The sequence below is a fragment of the Elgaria multicarinata genome, chromosome 1 (genome assembly GCF_023053635.1).
Source record: "Elgaria multicarinata webbii isolate HBS135686 ecotype San Diego chromosome 1, rElgMul1.1.pri, whole genome shotgun sequence".
NCBI lineage: Eukaryota > Metazoa > Chordata > Lepidosauria > Squamata > Anguidae > Elgaria > Elgaria multicarinata.
The window spans coordinates 177,578,192-177,591,570 of NC_086171.1; the positions used below are offsets into that span (position 1 = coordinate 177,578,192).

At 40.7% G+C, this 13,379-nt stretch overlaps 1 protein-coding gene across 12 annotated transcripts in view; it reads left to right on the top strand.

The window, feature by feature from the left end:
• The window catches only part of PPP1R12B (protein phosphatase 1 regulatory subunit 12B), a 139,691-nt gene that overhangs the window by 119,816 nt on the left and 6,496 nt on the right, over positions 1-13,379 (top strand). For 4 of the 12 annotated variants that reach the window (XM_063143914.1, XM_063143923.1, XM_063143972.1 and 1 more), the window contains 3 exons: positions 277-381; positions 640-693; positions 2,229-2,279. In XM_063143914.1, coding sequence (XP_062999984.1) covers positions 277-381; positions 640-693; positions 2,229-2,279 — 210 coding nt within the window. The other 8 variants (XM_063143888.1, XM_063143954.1, XM_063143896.1 and 5 more) reach the window with 6 other exon arrangements.

A 13,379-nucleotide genomic window follows, 5' to 3' on the forward strand; every position in this document is an offset into this window, starting at 1 on the left:
TTCAGAATTCGACAGGTATATAAGGTACAGGGGTTTGCATGTGGATTTTTATGTAGTGTTGTTGTTTTTAGCCTTCTCTTCTAAAATTGGAAGTAGAAGTTACCCGATGATACAGATTTGGTAGTTAATATAGCTGCAATAAAATCTGCCAGTCTCCAGAGTCTGACAGTAGGAGATTGGACAGCTATCATTCTCCATTACATGACTGTTGATGTTTCAGTATATGAAATCTTATCTGATTCTGAAGGCTAACTCCATTTGTCTTTCTCTGTTCAGCTCTATGAGGGTGCCCTGACTGAGAATCAGAAGTTGAAATCAAAACTGCAAGATGCCCAGGTGGAGCTCTCCGATATCAAGTCAAAAATGGACAAAATAGCACAGGTGAAGACCCCGAAAGCAACGGCTGTAGTGAAAATGCTGCCAGGAAGCATAAAATGACTAATGGGCCTGGCAGTAGGGAGTTGATAGCATCTGAGGAGCTTCGGTGATTCTCAGACCAACAATGATAAAAAAGAAATAGAAGCATTTTGGACAGTCATGATATGCCACATTGTTTCTTAATAAATATTTGCCTTTGAAAATAATGTCTTTGTATTATTCCCTACTGTTCTAACAATGTTTTTATTATTATTTCAATAGCAGAAGCAAGAAAAAACCTCTGACCGTTCGAGTATGCTTGAGATGGAAAAAAGGGTATGTGTTTCTGCTTTTCAGTGCCTACTTGCTTATATTGCTTTAGCGCTCATACTAATTTTGAAAGAAGAATACCATGACAGAAAACTTATTCTGTTCCTACTTTATGTATGCTTGGGTAACACCCGATTCCTGATCTGTCTGGCTTCTCTGACTTGTTTATCAGCATATTACAGAAGTTCTACAATTTGATAACTCACTATACATGTGGGCTAGAAATTACTGTCCTAGTAATTTCTATAGCAGTCTTATAGCAGTTAATGCCTTCCCCAACCTGGCACTCTCCAGATGTGTTGGACTAAATCTCCCATATTCCCTGCCATCAAGGCTATAAATTATTAAAATACTCTGCAACACAACACTGATTCATTATATTCCAATGGCTTAGTTTGAAAGAGTTTCTTTTGAAGGTGACAGCTAAAAAAATAATACTCCAGCATACTTTCGATCTAAATGTGAAACAAGTAACAAGTTTAATATGTAAAGAGGTTACATTTGTCCTACTGAATCCTCTTTATCCAATAACAAAGCTGTTTCTTCTAGGATTTATCAGTGTATAAGATCATAGTGTCCTCAAACTACTGTTCTTTGAATTAGTACAGTTGTATTTTCAATCCTGTTGTCTTGTTTCCCTTTTGATTTTATCATTCACTTGTTTTTGCTGAAAGCGTTGCATATGTATACACACCTCTTACAATGTATTTTATAAAATAGAGACAACAGATGTTTGTAAGAAATGTGGTGAGAGGTACAACAGAGTCTGGAGTTATCATTGTTAATGGGACACTTGGAGCCTTCACAATGCCCAGTCAAAGAGTGTGGCATGAATGAGAACCTAAGAGCAGCCCTGCTGGATAAAACCACAGGTCCATCTAATCCAGCCTTCTGAACCCCACAGTGGCCAACCAGAAACTTCCAAGAAGCCCACAAGCAAGCCTCGAAGGCAATTCCTCCCGCCCTCACTGTTGTTTCCCCAGCAACTGGTATTCAGTGACACACTGTCTCTGTATATGGAGGTTCCATTAGCCATCATGACTAAAATCCATTGCTATACCTGTCCTCCATAAATTGAGCTCCAGTCGATCTCTTCACCTGGGGTCAACAATTGGGTCCTTTGCAGTGATGCTGCTGGCTTCTGATGGTCAGTGAGAAAACGGACTGTCAGTGAAGTGAGGAGAGCTGACGGGGTCTCACTAGGCAGCTGGGGGTGGAGGGAGTAACAAGCAGGAGAGCTGGGAGGAGGCTGCCACAGGGTCCATGTAGAAGTCTGGGCTGTGAGAAGCAAGAGAGGGGGGTGGAAATAAGACTGGACAGTGGGATAGGTGGGTGCATGTGTGAAAGAAAGTTGTGCATGCACAAAAGGAAGAGAGGTTTGCCATTCTTTGTTTTTAGTGTAAGTCTATGTTGTATTTGAGAACCCCCTGTCCTATTAATACTATCTGTGATACAGTTTTCCTCATTAAAATGGCTACGATGACTGAATTTTCCCATATTGCACAAAGACTATCATTGTGAAAATACTGTTCTCTCAACAGGAGAAACGAGCCCTTGAACGGAAGCTCTCCGAAATGGAGGAAGAGATGAAGGTATGAAAACCTCCTAACTTCCCCTGTCCCGTCCCCCCGTCCCCATCCCCAGTGCATAGTGGTATCTTTCCAAATTGTCATGTAAAAACAGAGTCAATCATAATGAGCACCTTGTTGTTGGATGAATATTTTAACATAGCTTGTTCACGCACGCCACTGCTGTTCACGCATGCCCTACTTTAGGGAAGCATTTTCTAAAACTTCTTCTCAGAACTTTGTGCTCTCTTGTTCTTCAACATTTATTTTTACAAGAATATAGTTGTTATCTGTGCCTGTGTTACACTTAAGGTCGGCTGCTCTGGACTCCAGTAGATGCTTGCTATAACTTAGTACAGGGCTGTTGGGCTGTTGGCCCTATAAAATTTGAATTGGTATTCTAAAAAAGCTTGCCCGAAACTTTGCCTGTAAGGAAAGGTTCTCCCACTTGTAAGAAAAACATTCCTCTCTTCCATGTTGCATTTCTCTTTTGGATTTTGTGTACAGTGCCTTTGATGTACCTAAATGCACATGCTCCATAACTGTGAAGCCCTCACTCTTAGCTGGTGCTTCTTTTATTATGAAGCCCTTGGGGAAGAATTCATCTATGTGGCCTGAGGAGTAGGATCAGTTTATCTAGCCTGCTGATTGCAATATAGAGTGGCCTCTGAGAATGCAGAACTTCGTTTCGGCTTTAGAGCACAATCCTATGCATGTTTAGACTGAAATAAGTCCTGCAACTCCCAGCATTCTCCAACCAGCATGGATTGCTGGGGAATGTTGGGAATTGTAGGACATTTTTTTCTGTCTAAACGTGTTTAATATTGCACCCTTAGTGACTTCACTTCAGCCACTACTTAGATACTTGTACAGTTGTAAACAGCAGTTATTTCTTGGTGTACCAGCCATAAGGACAAGGTGTAAAGTGAATGTAAACCCAGACAGTGCAATTCTATACATGTCTACTCAGAAGTAAGTCCCATTGATTTACCAGGGCTTCCTCACTTGTAAATGGATATTGGATTGCAGCATAGCTTAGGTCAACTTCATATTAACAGATTCCTGCGCTTATGATTGTGGGTATCTTTTAGATAGAAAAGTTGCTAATAAATGTTTTATCAATTGCCTGTACATTTGCTAGGAAGCTGCAGACAATCAAGGTTTTTTCAGGTGTCTGTACACAGCATTTATGCATTTGTAGGATTGGTACATATTAAAATGTACTTATGGGAATAATATACTGTGAATATAGCTTAGGCTCACTTGCTTTGTTACCAATCTGTCAGTAATAGAATTACTCCCAGAATTATTCCTGTCAAATGTTACATTGAATTTACTTTTGGTGCACAGTTTCTCTTTACTCTGAAGCACTGTACAACTAAATATTTACAGCTGACAGTTGTGCAAGGAAGTCATGAATAGGGCTGTGTGTTCACCTCAGAATCCGTGGTGGCTCAGATCTGAGGTGAAGCAGGCTGGCTCTGCAGCTTTGGAGCCTTGAGAAAGCTTTGTGTGTGTGTGTGTGTGTGTGTGTGTGTGTGTGTGTGTGTGTGTGTATGTGTGTGTTACTAGTTTGAAACATTTTGTAAGCTCCCCCAATCTCTCCGTACATAGAAAATGACAAGCTCAGAGGAGGGGACAGTTGGCTTGTTCTGTGACTGACAGCTCTATCTTCCAATCAAGAAATAACTGTATCAGGGTTCTCCATTCTCTTCTGCTGCCCCTTACGCCTGGAACGCTCTTCCAGAACATTTGAGAACTACAAGTTCAATCGCAGCTTTTAAAGCTCAACTAAAAACTTTTCTTTTTCCTAAAGCTTTTAAAACTTGATGTTGTGTGGACTTTACACTGTTAGTTTTACCCTACCCTGTGCCTGCTTACCCTACCCTGTGCCTGTTGGCATTCTCTTCCCCTCCTTATTGTTTTACTATGATTTTATTAGATTGTAAGCCTATGCGGCAGGGCCTTGCTATTTACTGTTTTACTCTGTACAGCACCATGCACATTGATGGTGCTATATAAATAAATAAATAAATAAATAAATAATAATAATAATAAGTATTAGAAAGAATTCCCAACCCCAACTGAGTGCGTGCTACCCTTGCATTCCTGATGCGTCCAGCGCCCCCCCCCCATCTCCCTCCTCTCATTCAGTTTTTTATTACTATTTCAATTTTCAGTATCTACATTTCTTCATTGCAACATCTCAACTCTTACCTTGGAACTCTTTGCTGCTCCAGCACCGTGCCTCAATGCTGAGTGGGCAGCTGTGTCTGGCAAAGCTGCTGCTTCAGTTTGTTGCTGCATCTTTCTCTGCTAAACCTGGCTCCAGATTTTGGAGGACCCTGGGACGATTGCCTGTAGTGCTTCCTCTGCTGCACCAGTGTCCCCCAGCAGCAGCCGCCAGCCTCTCCTTCTCCCTCATGCTAATGAGTGAGTGAGCTTAGCCAGTAGCAACAGCACTGTAATTGGGCAAGTGCTTAGCCTTCCCCCCCCCAGCCATGTTAAATGCTGCCGCCAGGCAAGGAGTGGGACACCTGCACTCACACGTGGGCCACGCGCTTCTTACAGGGCCATCAGCACCAGGTAATCCTGCAAGCAGGCTTACTATCAGGAGGCACAAGTGGCAGTGGGTGCTATGCAGGGAAGGGAAGGCACCCACCCTCATGAGCTGTGTAAGGAGTCCAGCAAATGCCCCAGCATGTCATATACTGACACCTGGTCTGCTATCTGCCTCATGCCAGGCCTACAGATTACACACAGTTCCACCTCTTCCTGCTTCTGCTGCTGTTCTGTCAGTGCAGAATATCAACCTTTAACTTGGAGAAAGCACTCTCTCCCAGCACAGCGCCCTTGCACTGATCTGGAGCTTTGCCTGATAGAGGTACATGCCTTGCTCCTGTCTTCACTTCTCCCTCTGTTCCGGAAATGCCCACCCACCTCTCTGTTTGCTTCTCTGATCAGGTGCTAGTGCCTGCTTGTAAAGGTGTATTCATTATCCTTTCTCTGCCAACCCTCCTCTTAGGCCAGGACTGATGGGTAGATCAGGGCTTGCTTGGAATGCTGAGCATGCAAGGCCTGCCTCTGCCCACTTCCATCCTGATCAGTTTCGCAGTTTGTGTGACATTGATGCAAATTGAGCAGATATATATATATTCATTCCTCTGTTCTTGAGTGCAAGGAAGCCAGTTAGTTTTGGGAATGGGCTGAGGTGTCCCATGTGTCAGCATCCAGGGAATGCAGGACCTCCCCCTTGGTCCCCTAACCACTTTTCCCCACCTCTTGGATAGGCAGACTCCACTTGGGCGCTGACAACATGTGTGTGAGAAAACAAAAAAGATAGAAGAAATGGAGGGAGAGAGAGATTGAAAGAGATGACAAAACTGAGTATATGCCCTAACAATGGCACCTGTTCTTCTGAAATTTTGCAGGAAACCTATATAGGAGCACCTCTATGGACATGCAAATTGCCAACAAAACTACAGGGAAGGGCATCATACCCTTAAAAAACCCTTCCAATATTAAATGTGCTTAGCAGAAAACCCCAACGCCAATTTGTCTGACATTTGGCAGGCTTCCCACCCTCCAAAGGGATACTATTATTATTATTATTTATTTATTTATTTATTTATTTATTTATTTATTTATTTATTTATTTATTTATATAGCACCATCAATGTACTATGCCTTCAGGTTTCATTTAGTCCTGTGAGGGGAAAGCATGTGTTGATTTTCCCATTGTAATCAGTGGGGAAGACATTCAAGGCTTGGGAAAATGAGGTAAGGCAACCTTCTGCCTTGTATTCAAGGTGAGGGGTGAACTTAACCCAAGCCACTGAGCTGAAGGCAACCCTCGATCTGAGCCAACACAGCAGGTTCTGAGGTGAACATTATTTTCTGTGCAGAGCTTAAGTTATGAGGTGTGATTTTTCCATCTCATGACAGCTTTGGGGGAAACTATCTATACTTCCTGACTCCAGAATATTGTTTGAAGTTAGTGGGGTCCATTGATGGAACAGTAAGTATATGAGGCAATTGTCAAGCTGCTGGTTTTCTTGCTACCCCATTGGACTTTCAGTCCTTTTGAAATCTCTAGAAATACTGCTTCATATTTGATTGGAGCAATAATTTGCCCTTTGGTTTGCTGTTTCTCTTTCTGCACAACTGCTTTGATGAACTATTTTCCCGCTATTACAATTTCAGGTTAATGCAGAGGCAAAATATTGTACTGCCCTTGTGAACTGAAAATATTAAGCTGACTTTGCAGTACTGTTTTGGTTTATCCGATAACGCAAATGTTCCTGTTCCCAGAATGTGTCTTTGTTCTTCTTTTTGTTCGCCCCCTGGTGCTTATTGCTCTCAAAACCAAGAACTGTTTCTGCTTCAAGGACAGGAGCTGTTGAAGCCCCTGCAACCATGGTAGTGATGAAAGCCGTTTCCCGTCTCGCTGGGGATGGTTCTAATTTCCTAGTGCCCTTTTAAAAAGTTTCAGATGTTTTACTGAGTATGATCATTCTTTGAAGTCAAGCTCCATTTAGATCTCAGTTTATCTCTTTAAAAGAAAGAAAGAAATTCCAATAGCTGAAATTATAGTCCAGTTGCAGGGGAGGAGGAGCTGCATCATCTGGACCAGCAATGCACCATTGTCTCTCATGTTAAAATGTAATTATTTATATGTGACCTGCTAAAGAATTAAAATAGGAATGCAAAGGAACAAACTCAGCACTATCTTGTTGAAAGCTGCAGCATTAGAATGAGGAGAACACAGAATTCAGCTACACAAGATACCTACAGCTCTTCTTTGTTGTGAAGAATAGTGTGACTAGCAAAAATTGCTTTTAAAACATCACTTGTATCGGAGTGGAAGAAGAGCAGTGCTGCTGTAATATGTGTAACTAATATACAGTAACTACGAACATAAAGTATATAGCTTTGGAAACCATTTCTATGGCAGTATTTTTAAATCACCAGTACTAATATATGCAAGGTGGTGAAATCATGAAAATCCTTGGTAGATATTATTTATCATTTCCCTGTTGAAATAGATTTTTTAAAATAAATACAGTATCCTTTAGTTGTCTGTCAAGTAAGTGAGTGTGTGAAAGAGAGAGTGAGTGAGAATAATGCAGGCCATTTTCCGCATGTCTGCTTCTCTTGAATGACCTCCATTTCATGCATCATATACCTTATCTGTCTGTAGCTTCTTTTTATAGGCAAAGGCACCTTGAGTTAGCAAAGCAAATATGCATGCCCCCAACCTCAATCTTTCCTGTGCTTTTGTTGCATTTTGACTTATTTCTTCTCCAGAAACTTCCTTCTGAATGCACATTTTTGTCCTTCTGTGCAGCAACTCCCCGCCGCCCCCGCCCCGGTTGCTGTCAGCGGCTCACTTTTAAGAAGGCAGGGAAAGCTGAGCTTGACACTTAACTCAGGCCGTGCTGCTAGGCTCCCAGGACTGCTTGATCATGGTGCCTCTTGGCTTAGCAGAGACACCGCTCAGCTATATAAACTGAATCAGCTGGAATGTTCAGCAATTAAGCCTTTTAAATTATTGACAAGTGGGATGTTATCGGTTATTTTCCGTAGTTAAACCTGTGATGGAGCACCCAGTATTCTTGTCTGGATCTGCTGGCCTTTTGGATGCCCACTCTTATGGAGCATAATTATCATGAGCTACTGAACACCTAAATTAATGCAGCGCAAGCCAGGCATATCAGCTTATTAGTTCCTCTTCACAATCAAGCATACATAGATAGGATAAGGAGAAGGAACAGGGATATTGGCCCCAAAGTGTTCACAAATAGCCTGAAATTCACTACCCTCTCTTATTCGTGTTGTGCACTTTTACTAGATTTGTTTATCAGTTACATGGGCTTAGTATTCTCTGCTTTTTTTTTTTTTTTAAAAAAAAGCAAGCTCATAGCTCACAACTAAGTAAGCTGTATCCATAAATAGGTTTAGCTAGAATATTATAGAGGGTTGTGGTTTTTTTATCTGGAGCCTGGATTTAGTCAATACGTTTGAATCTGCAAAAACAATGAAGAAGAGAAGGCTTGAACAGAACACAATTTTACAAATATTTTTTTTTCTGTTTTGGAAGTCAGTTGCTTCTGTAAGAAATTATAGGTTGTTCTGACCACCATCACCCCAGGAAGCAACACCTCTTCTGTTGGATTCATATTTGTCTTTCTTGCAAGTTGTTATCACAAGAACATAATGTTTTGTATTTTAGGGCTAAAGGCTCAATTGTTCAGTGATAGAATTTCTAATAGATTATAACTACAGTCAGTGCTTCCAAGATTATTCTTCCATTATTTAGATTATTCCAGCTAAATATTCCCTAGAAAGTTTATCCTCAGTTATATCTTGCCCATTGTGTTGCATTAAGTGTCTGTATACTTATTTGCTAAAAGTGCCCTGGTACTCTTACATGTCCTAAAATGGTTTGAACCACTTAAAACAAGGCATGCCAACCATTTTCTGGTTGTGTATTATATCCATATGCACATACATGAATCAGTATGTGTTTATATTTAGAGGGATGTTTTGTGCTTTTAAAGTTAGAATATAAATGGGGTTTCATGTGTGAACTGCTGACTGAGCTAAAAGCAGCATAAAGCACTAGTACGTTTACAGCAGGGGTGCTGAACCTCAGGCTGGGGGCCACATCTGATCCACCCGAGTTCCCAGTGGGGTCCCTTGGGGTTTCCCAGATGGCTACGCCCACCTCCCCAGGCTCCACCCCTTTCCCCCAGGCACCGATTGTTTGGTGGGTTCCTGACTTTTGTGCAGTTCTTTCCCCTCTCCGAAGCTTTAGTTAATGGCAGTAAGAGCTTTAAGCTAAAATATGCTGGTTTTATGTTTTGATCCCACCCCTTTTGCCTTTGGTCCTGCCCACCACTGTAATCCAGCCCCCGAATGCTCTAGAATGGAATTCAGCCCTCATGCTGAAAGAGGCTGTGTAACTATGGAAGACTTCAGATCATCGCTAACCTCCTCGGCAGACATAATTTACCTTTCCACTGCAAATGCTACTGCGTGTTGTAGAATGCAGAACAGTGAGGTTATTAGGTGTGCACCTTTTAAAGCAGTCTACTTCAGCTGCTACAATATCCCCATTTACTATATATACAAATGTCGCTTTCGCCAAGATGTCAGACATATGAAGAGATTTACATGGATATCTAACCACTCTGTCTGTTTTCTTCAGCCCAGCGTTAGTCATCTGTCAAATTGGAAAGGGATGTGGTGCTATGTACAGGATTGCCCTGATGTGCCAATCCTGTACATAGCACCACATAATAAAGTTTAACACGTAATGGCCCTGTTCAGAAAACACCTTAAACCATGTCTTTAACCATGGTGGTTAAGCCAGAAAGCCGAGCCATGTTCAGAAGACACCTTAAACCACGACTTTAACCACAGTGAATAAGGCTTTTTGCCTTATTCACCATCATTAAAGCCATGGTTTAAGGTGTCTTCTGAACATGACCCAGCTTTCTGGCTTAACCACCATGGTTAAAGACAAGGTTTAAGGTGCCTTCTGAACAGGGCCACTGAAGTTTAGGCATAATGAAGTTTTAACACATTCCACAAGAGAACAATAATGTTTCACTTCATAATGATAGTTTTCATCATTACATTTGAAATTTGAGTAGGTTCCAGCCTTAAGAGAACGAACGGCGCCTCTGGTTTCCTTCCAGTCTTTCTAATGCTTCCTGTGTTGTCCAGCTTCTTCCGTGCTTCCACTGCTCTCCACCTCTCATTGCTGCTCTCTCTTTTTCTTGCTTGCTGATTGAATTCACGTTTCTGTGCTGTTTTATATTCTCTGTTTTGTCTTTTGTCTGTCTCCTCCATGTCTCACTTTGCAGAACCTTCACCAGCTCAAACAGATTCACACTTTGAGGCAGATGAATGAGCAGCTGCTGGCCGAAAACAGGGCTTTGACCCGGGTTGTAGCCAGGCTTTCGCAGTCCGCTGAGCCCCCAGAATCAGAAGAGCTATAGCATCTCCCCCTCCAGTTGATCTCACCTCTCCTTCCACTCTTTCAGGCAGGTCTTTGCTCTTATTGTCTGTCCAAGCTGTCCACTACCCTTTCTACGTCCTTCCTAACACTGTCAGATAAGACGTGTGACACTCAAGTAGCAGTAAGCAAGTAGCTTCCTATTCACATGCTATCGGTTATAAACTTTACGTTTCTAATTCCTACAAGGTACAGTCTTGGAGGTACAGTTCTTGATTTATGCAGTCACTTCTCTTCAGGTATGCATTTTCCCCATATGGGTTCTGTATCAGAGAATGATCTCCAGCCTAATGATGACTTTATTCAGAGTTTTTTAAGATTTTATTGGAAAAGGGGTGAATGAAAGAGGTAGAACAAATATGCAGAAATTCAGCTCTCTTGTCGTTGTAAGTGTTAAAAAGGGATTACAAGAATAATGCAGTTCTGAACATCAGAGGATATCATTACTATTACCTAAAAGTATGTAAGTGACCAGAATTGAGTCATATGGGATGAGTACTTATTGATTGATTTTATGGCATATCTGGTATGAGTTACTAGTGATGCAGTTCAACTGTCTTAAAAAACCACAGTCTTGTTGCTGAATTCAGTGCAGAGGTTGATTGTATTCTAGCTGTGTTTTGTGAGCTGCTGAGAGAAACTAACTATAAAGATCCAAGCCATCATGTATGTGTGTGAGGGGCAATAGCTGAATTGTTTTCATAGATAGATGCAAATTTGATATATAGGAGCAAATTGGTTATACAAAACAGTAAGAGGTTATCATGATGGCTTTCTCAATCAAGTGTTGTAAAATCTTAAAATATGAAATTCTTATACCGCTATAATATAGTATACTCTTTTTCACGCCAGTGTTTATATCATAAAATATGCCATCCAAGCTCCTGACCTAATCATCAATCAAGCTCAATTGCATTGCTAAGCAAATTCATGGAAATATTAAGAGACTAGCTATTTGCATTGATAGGTTAGGGAAGTCTCAACTAAGCGACTTAGTTTTATAGATATCTATAAAATGCATGAAATGTGGTGTTTTTTTTAACTATTTAGCCCCAATACTAAATTTTGATGGTAACAAATTAAAGATTCCACAGATAATTCAAACCAAATGAATGCCATCTTTTTCTTAAAATTTATCATTAGCCTATGACCTGCATCAGCAAACTTAATTATAAGCATTAGTACAGCTGTTTCATTTTGTTTTTTAAGTAAAAGGACTAGACAGCTTCCTCGAGGATATGAGTGTCAAGAGCTGAGGATACCCTGTTGTAGATTGGTCTAAAACTGGATAAATTTGTGCATTATCTTAATGATGATTTTACATATTATTGCAGCAGGCTCCAGTTAGCATTCTTTGGGCTAGCAGTTGGTGATAACTTCCTGCACACTAAATTAGATAAAGGTCTACTCAATATCTTCCAAAGAATATCATAAATAAATATTAATATATAAATATTTAAGGGATATAGTAGCCGAGAGTGGCATAGTTCAGTGTGGTAGAGTACATGCTCTGCATGCAAAAGCTCCCAGATTTAATTCCTGGCATCTCCAGGTAGGACTAGGAATGAATCCTGCCTGAAAACCTGGAGAGCTGCTGCCAGTCAGTGTTGACAGTACTGGGCTAGATGGACCAATGGTCTGACTCAGTATATGGCAGCTTCCTAATGTGCCTGTGCTTAAGGTTGCATTAGATGTTTTTGGTCTCCCTAATGAACATTTAAGGAACCAGGAGTACTTCCTCACATGATGAAAGATTTGAAGATGCATGGACAATTTTAATGAAGCATTAACCTATTTTCTGATGTTTTGACCCTTCCCAAAGGTTGTTAGTTAACACATAGTGTTTGCTTTATGTGGTTGGTGCCTTTTACCGAGGTATGTTATGCTTAGTAAATTTAACAGTTGTAATCCAATGCTCCAAAGTATCATATTTTTAAGGACTTGATTCACTGAAGCAACACTCCAGTGAAGGTGTAGTTCCTTTGATTTGTTTCCCTCACTCCCTGCCTTATGTTGCAGTTAATTTGGCTAAGAGGACACTAAGGGACCACATTTCTTTGCTGATGCTAAACAAATGACTTTAGTAGCTTTGCAGAGATACATCATTCAAATGCCTTGTCTTCTAGCTCGCAATGGTGTTAACTACATTTCCCTGGCATATATCTTTGCACTGTGAAGAACAGTGCACCTCTAGGTATTAATGGAAGCACTATTATGGATAATTCATCCCCCAATAAATATGTTTTCATTGTTTTTGTTTAATGAGAATTCATTGAAAGGGAAATCAACTAGTGAATTTGCATAAATGTTTTGGGGAAACAAGCTCCAGATGTATTGTGTGCCATTCTTAAACCATCTTTCCTTTTCTTGTCCACTGCTTAGAATTACAGGAGCTGTGTTAATTTGACCAGTCAGCTCTTCTGTTTGGACCCATGTGTTTCCAAGAAATTACTAAAGAATGCCATTGGACTCATAAAACAGCTTGATTTTACAATCTTACATTTCCTTAATAATCTCACCTCTCTATCCCACTTAACTATTTTAAAACTAAAAGAATGGCTGTACTCTTTTTCAGTGTTAATTGAAGCATTTAGAAAGTTTCTGACTATTGTTGCAGGACTCATCCTGTGCCTGTTTCTGGTCACACATTGGTGTGCAACTCATGGTGAAACCATGAATCTCTGATATCACTGCATCCACCTTGACAGAGCCTTGTCTTCTCTTTGTGGAAACCGAATATGCAAATTTGAGTGTTGCTTGAATAACCCACTACCACTTTAATCTCTCTTTGCTGAACACACAATGCATTGGGAACCTGCTATCGATGGGAGAAACTATTGGCAAGATATTATCAAACAACACTTTCAAAAGCAAATCCATCCACATAAACTCCCACTTTTTAGACTTCGGGGCGTGGGGCACATAGATGTTTCTTTGGTGCATTTTAAGGATGGATTTGAATAATTTACACAGCAATATCAGGTTCTTGAACAAAATGTCATGTGTTGAAAGTTATACTAATAAATACACATAAGACATAACAGAAATCCTATCTAACCTGACTATTGGTTCATAATCGTGACACTACATATGATAAGTGT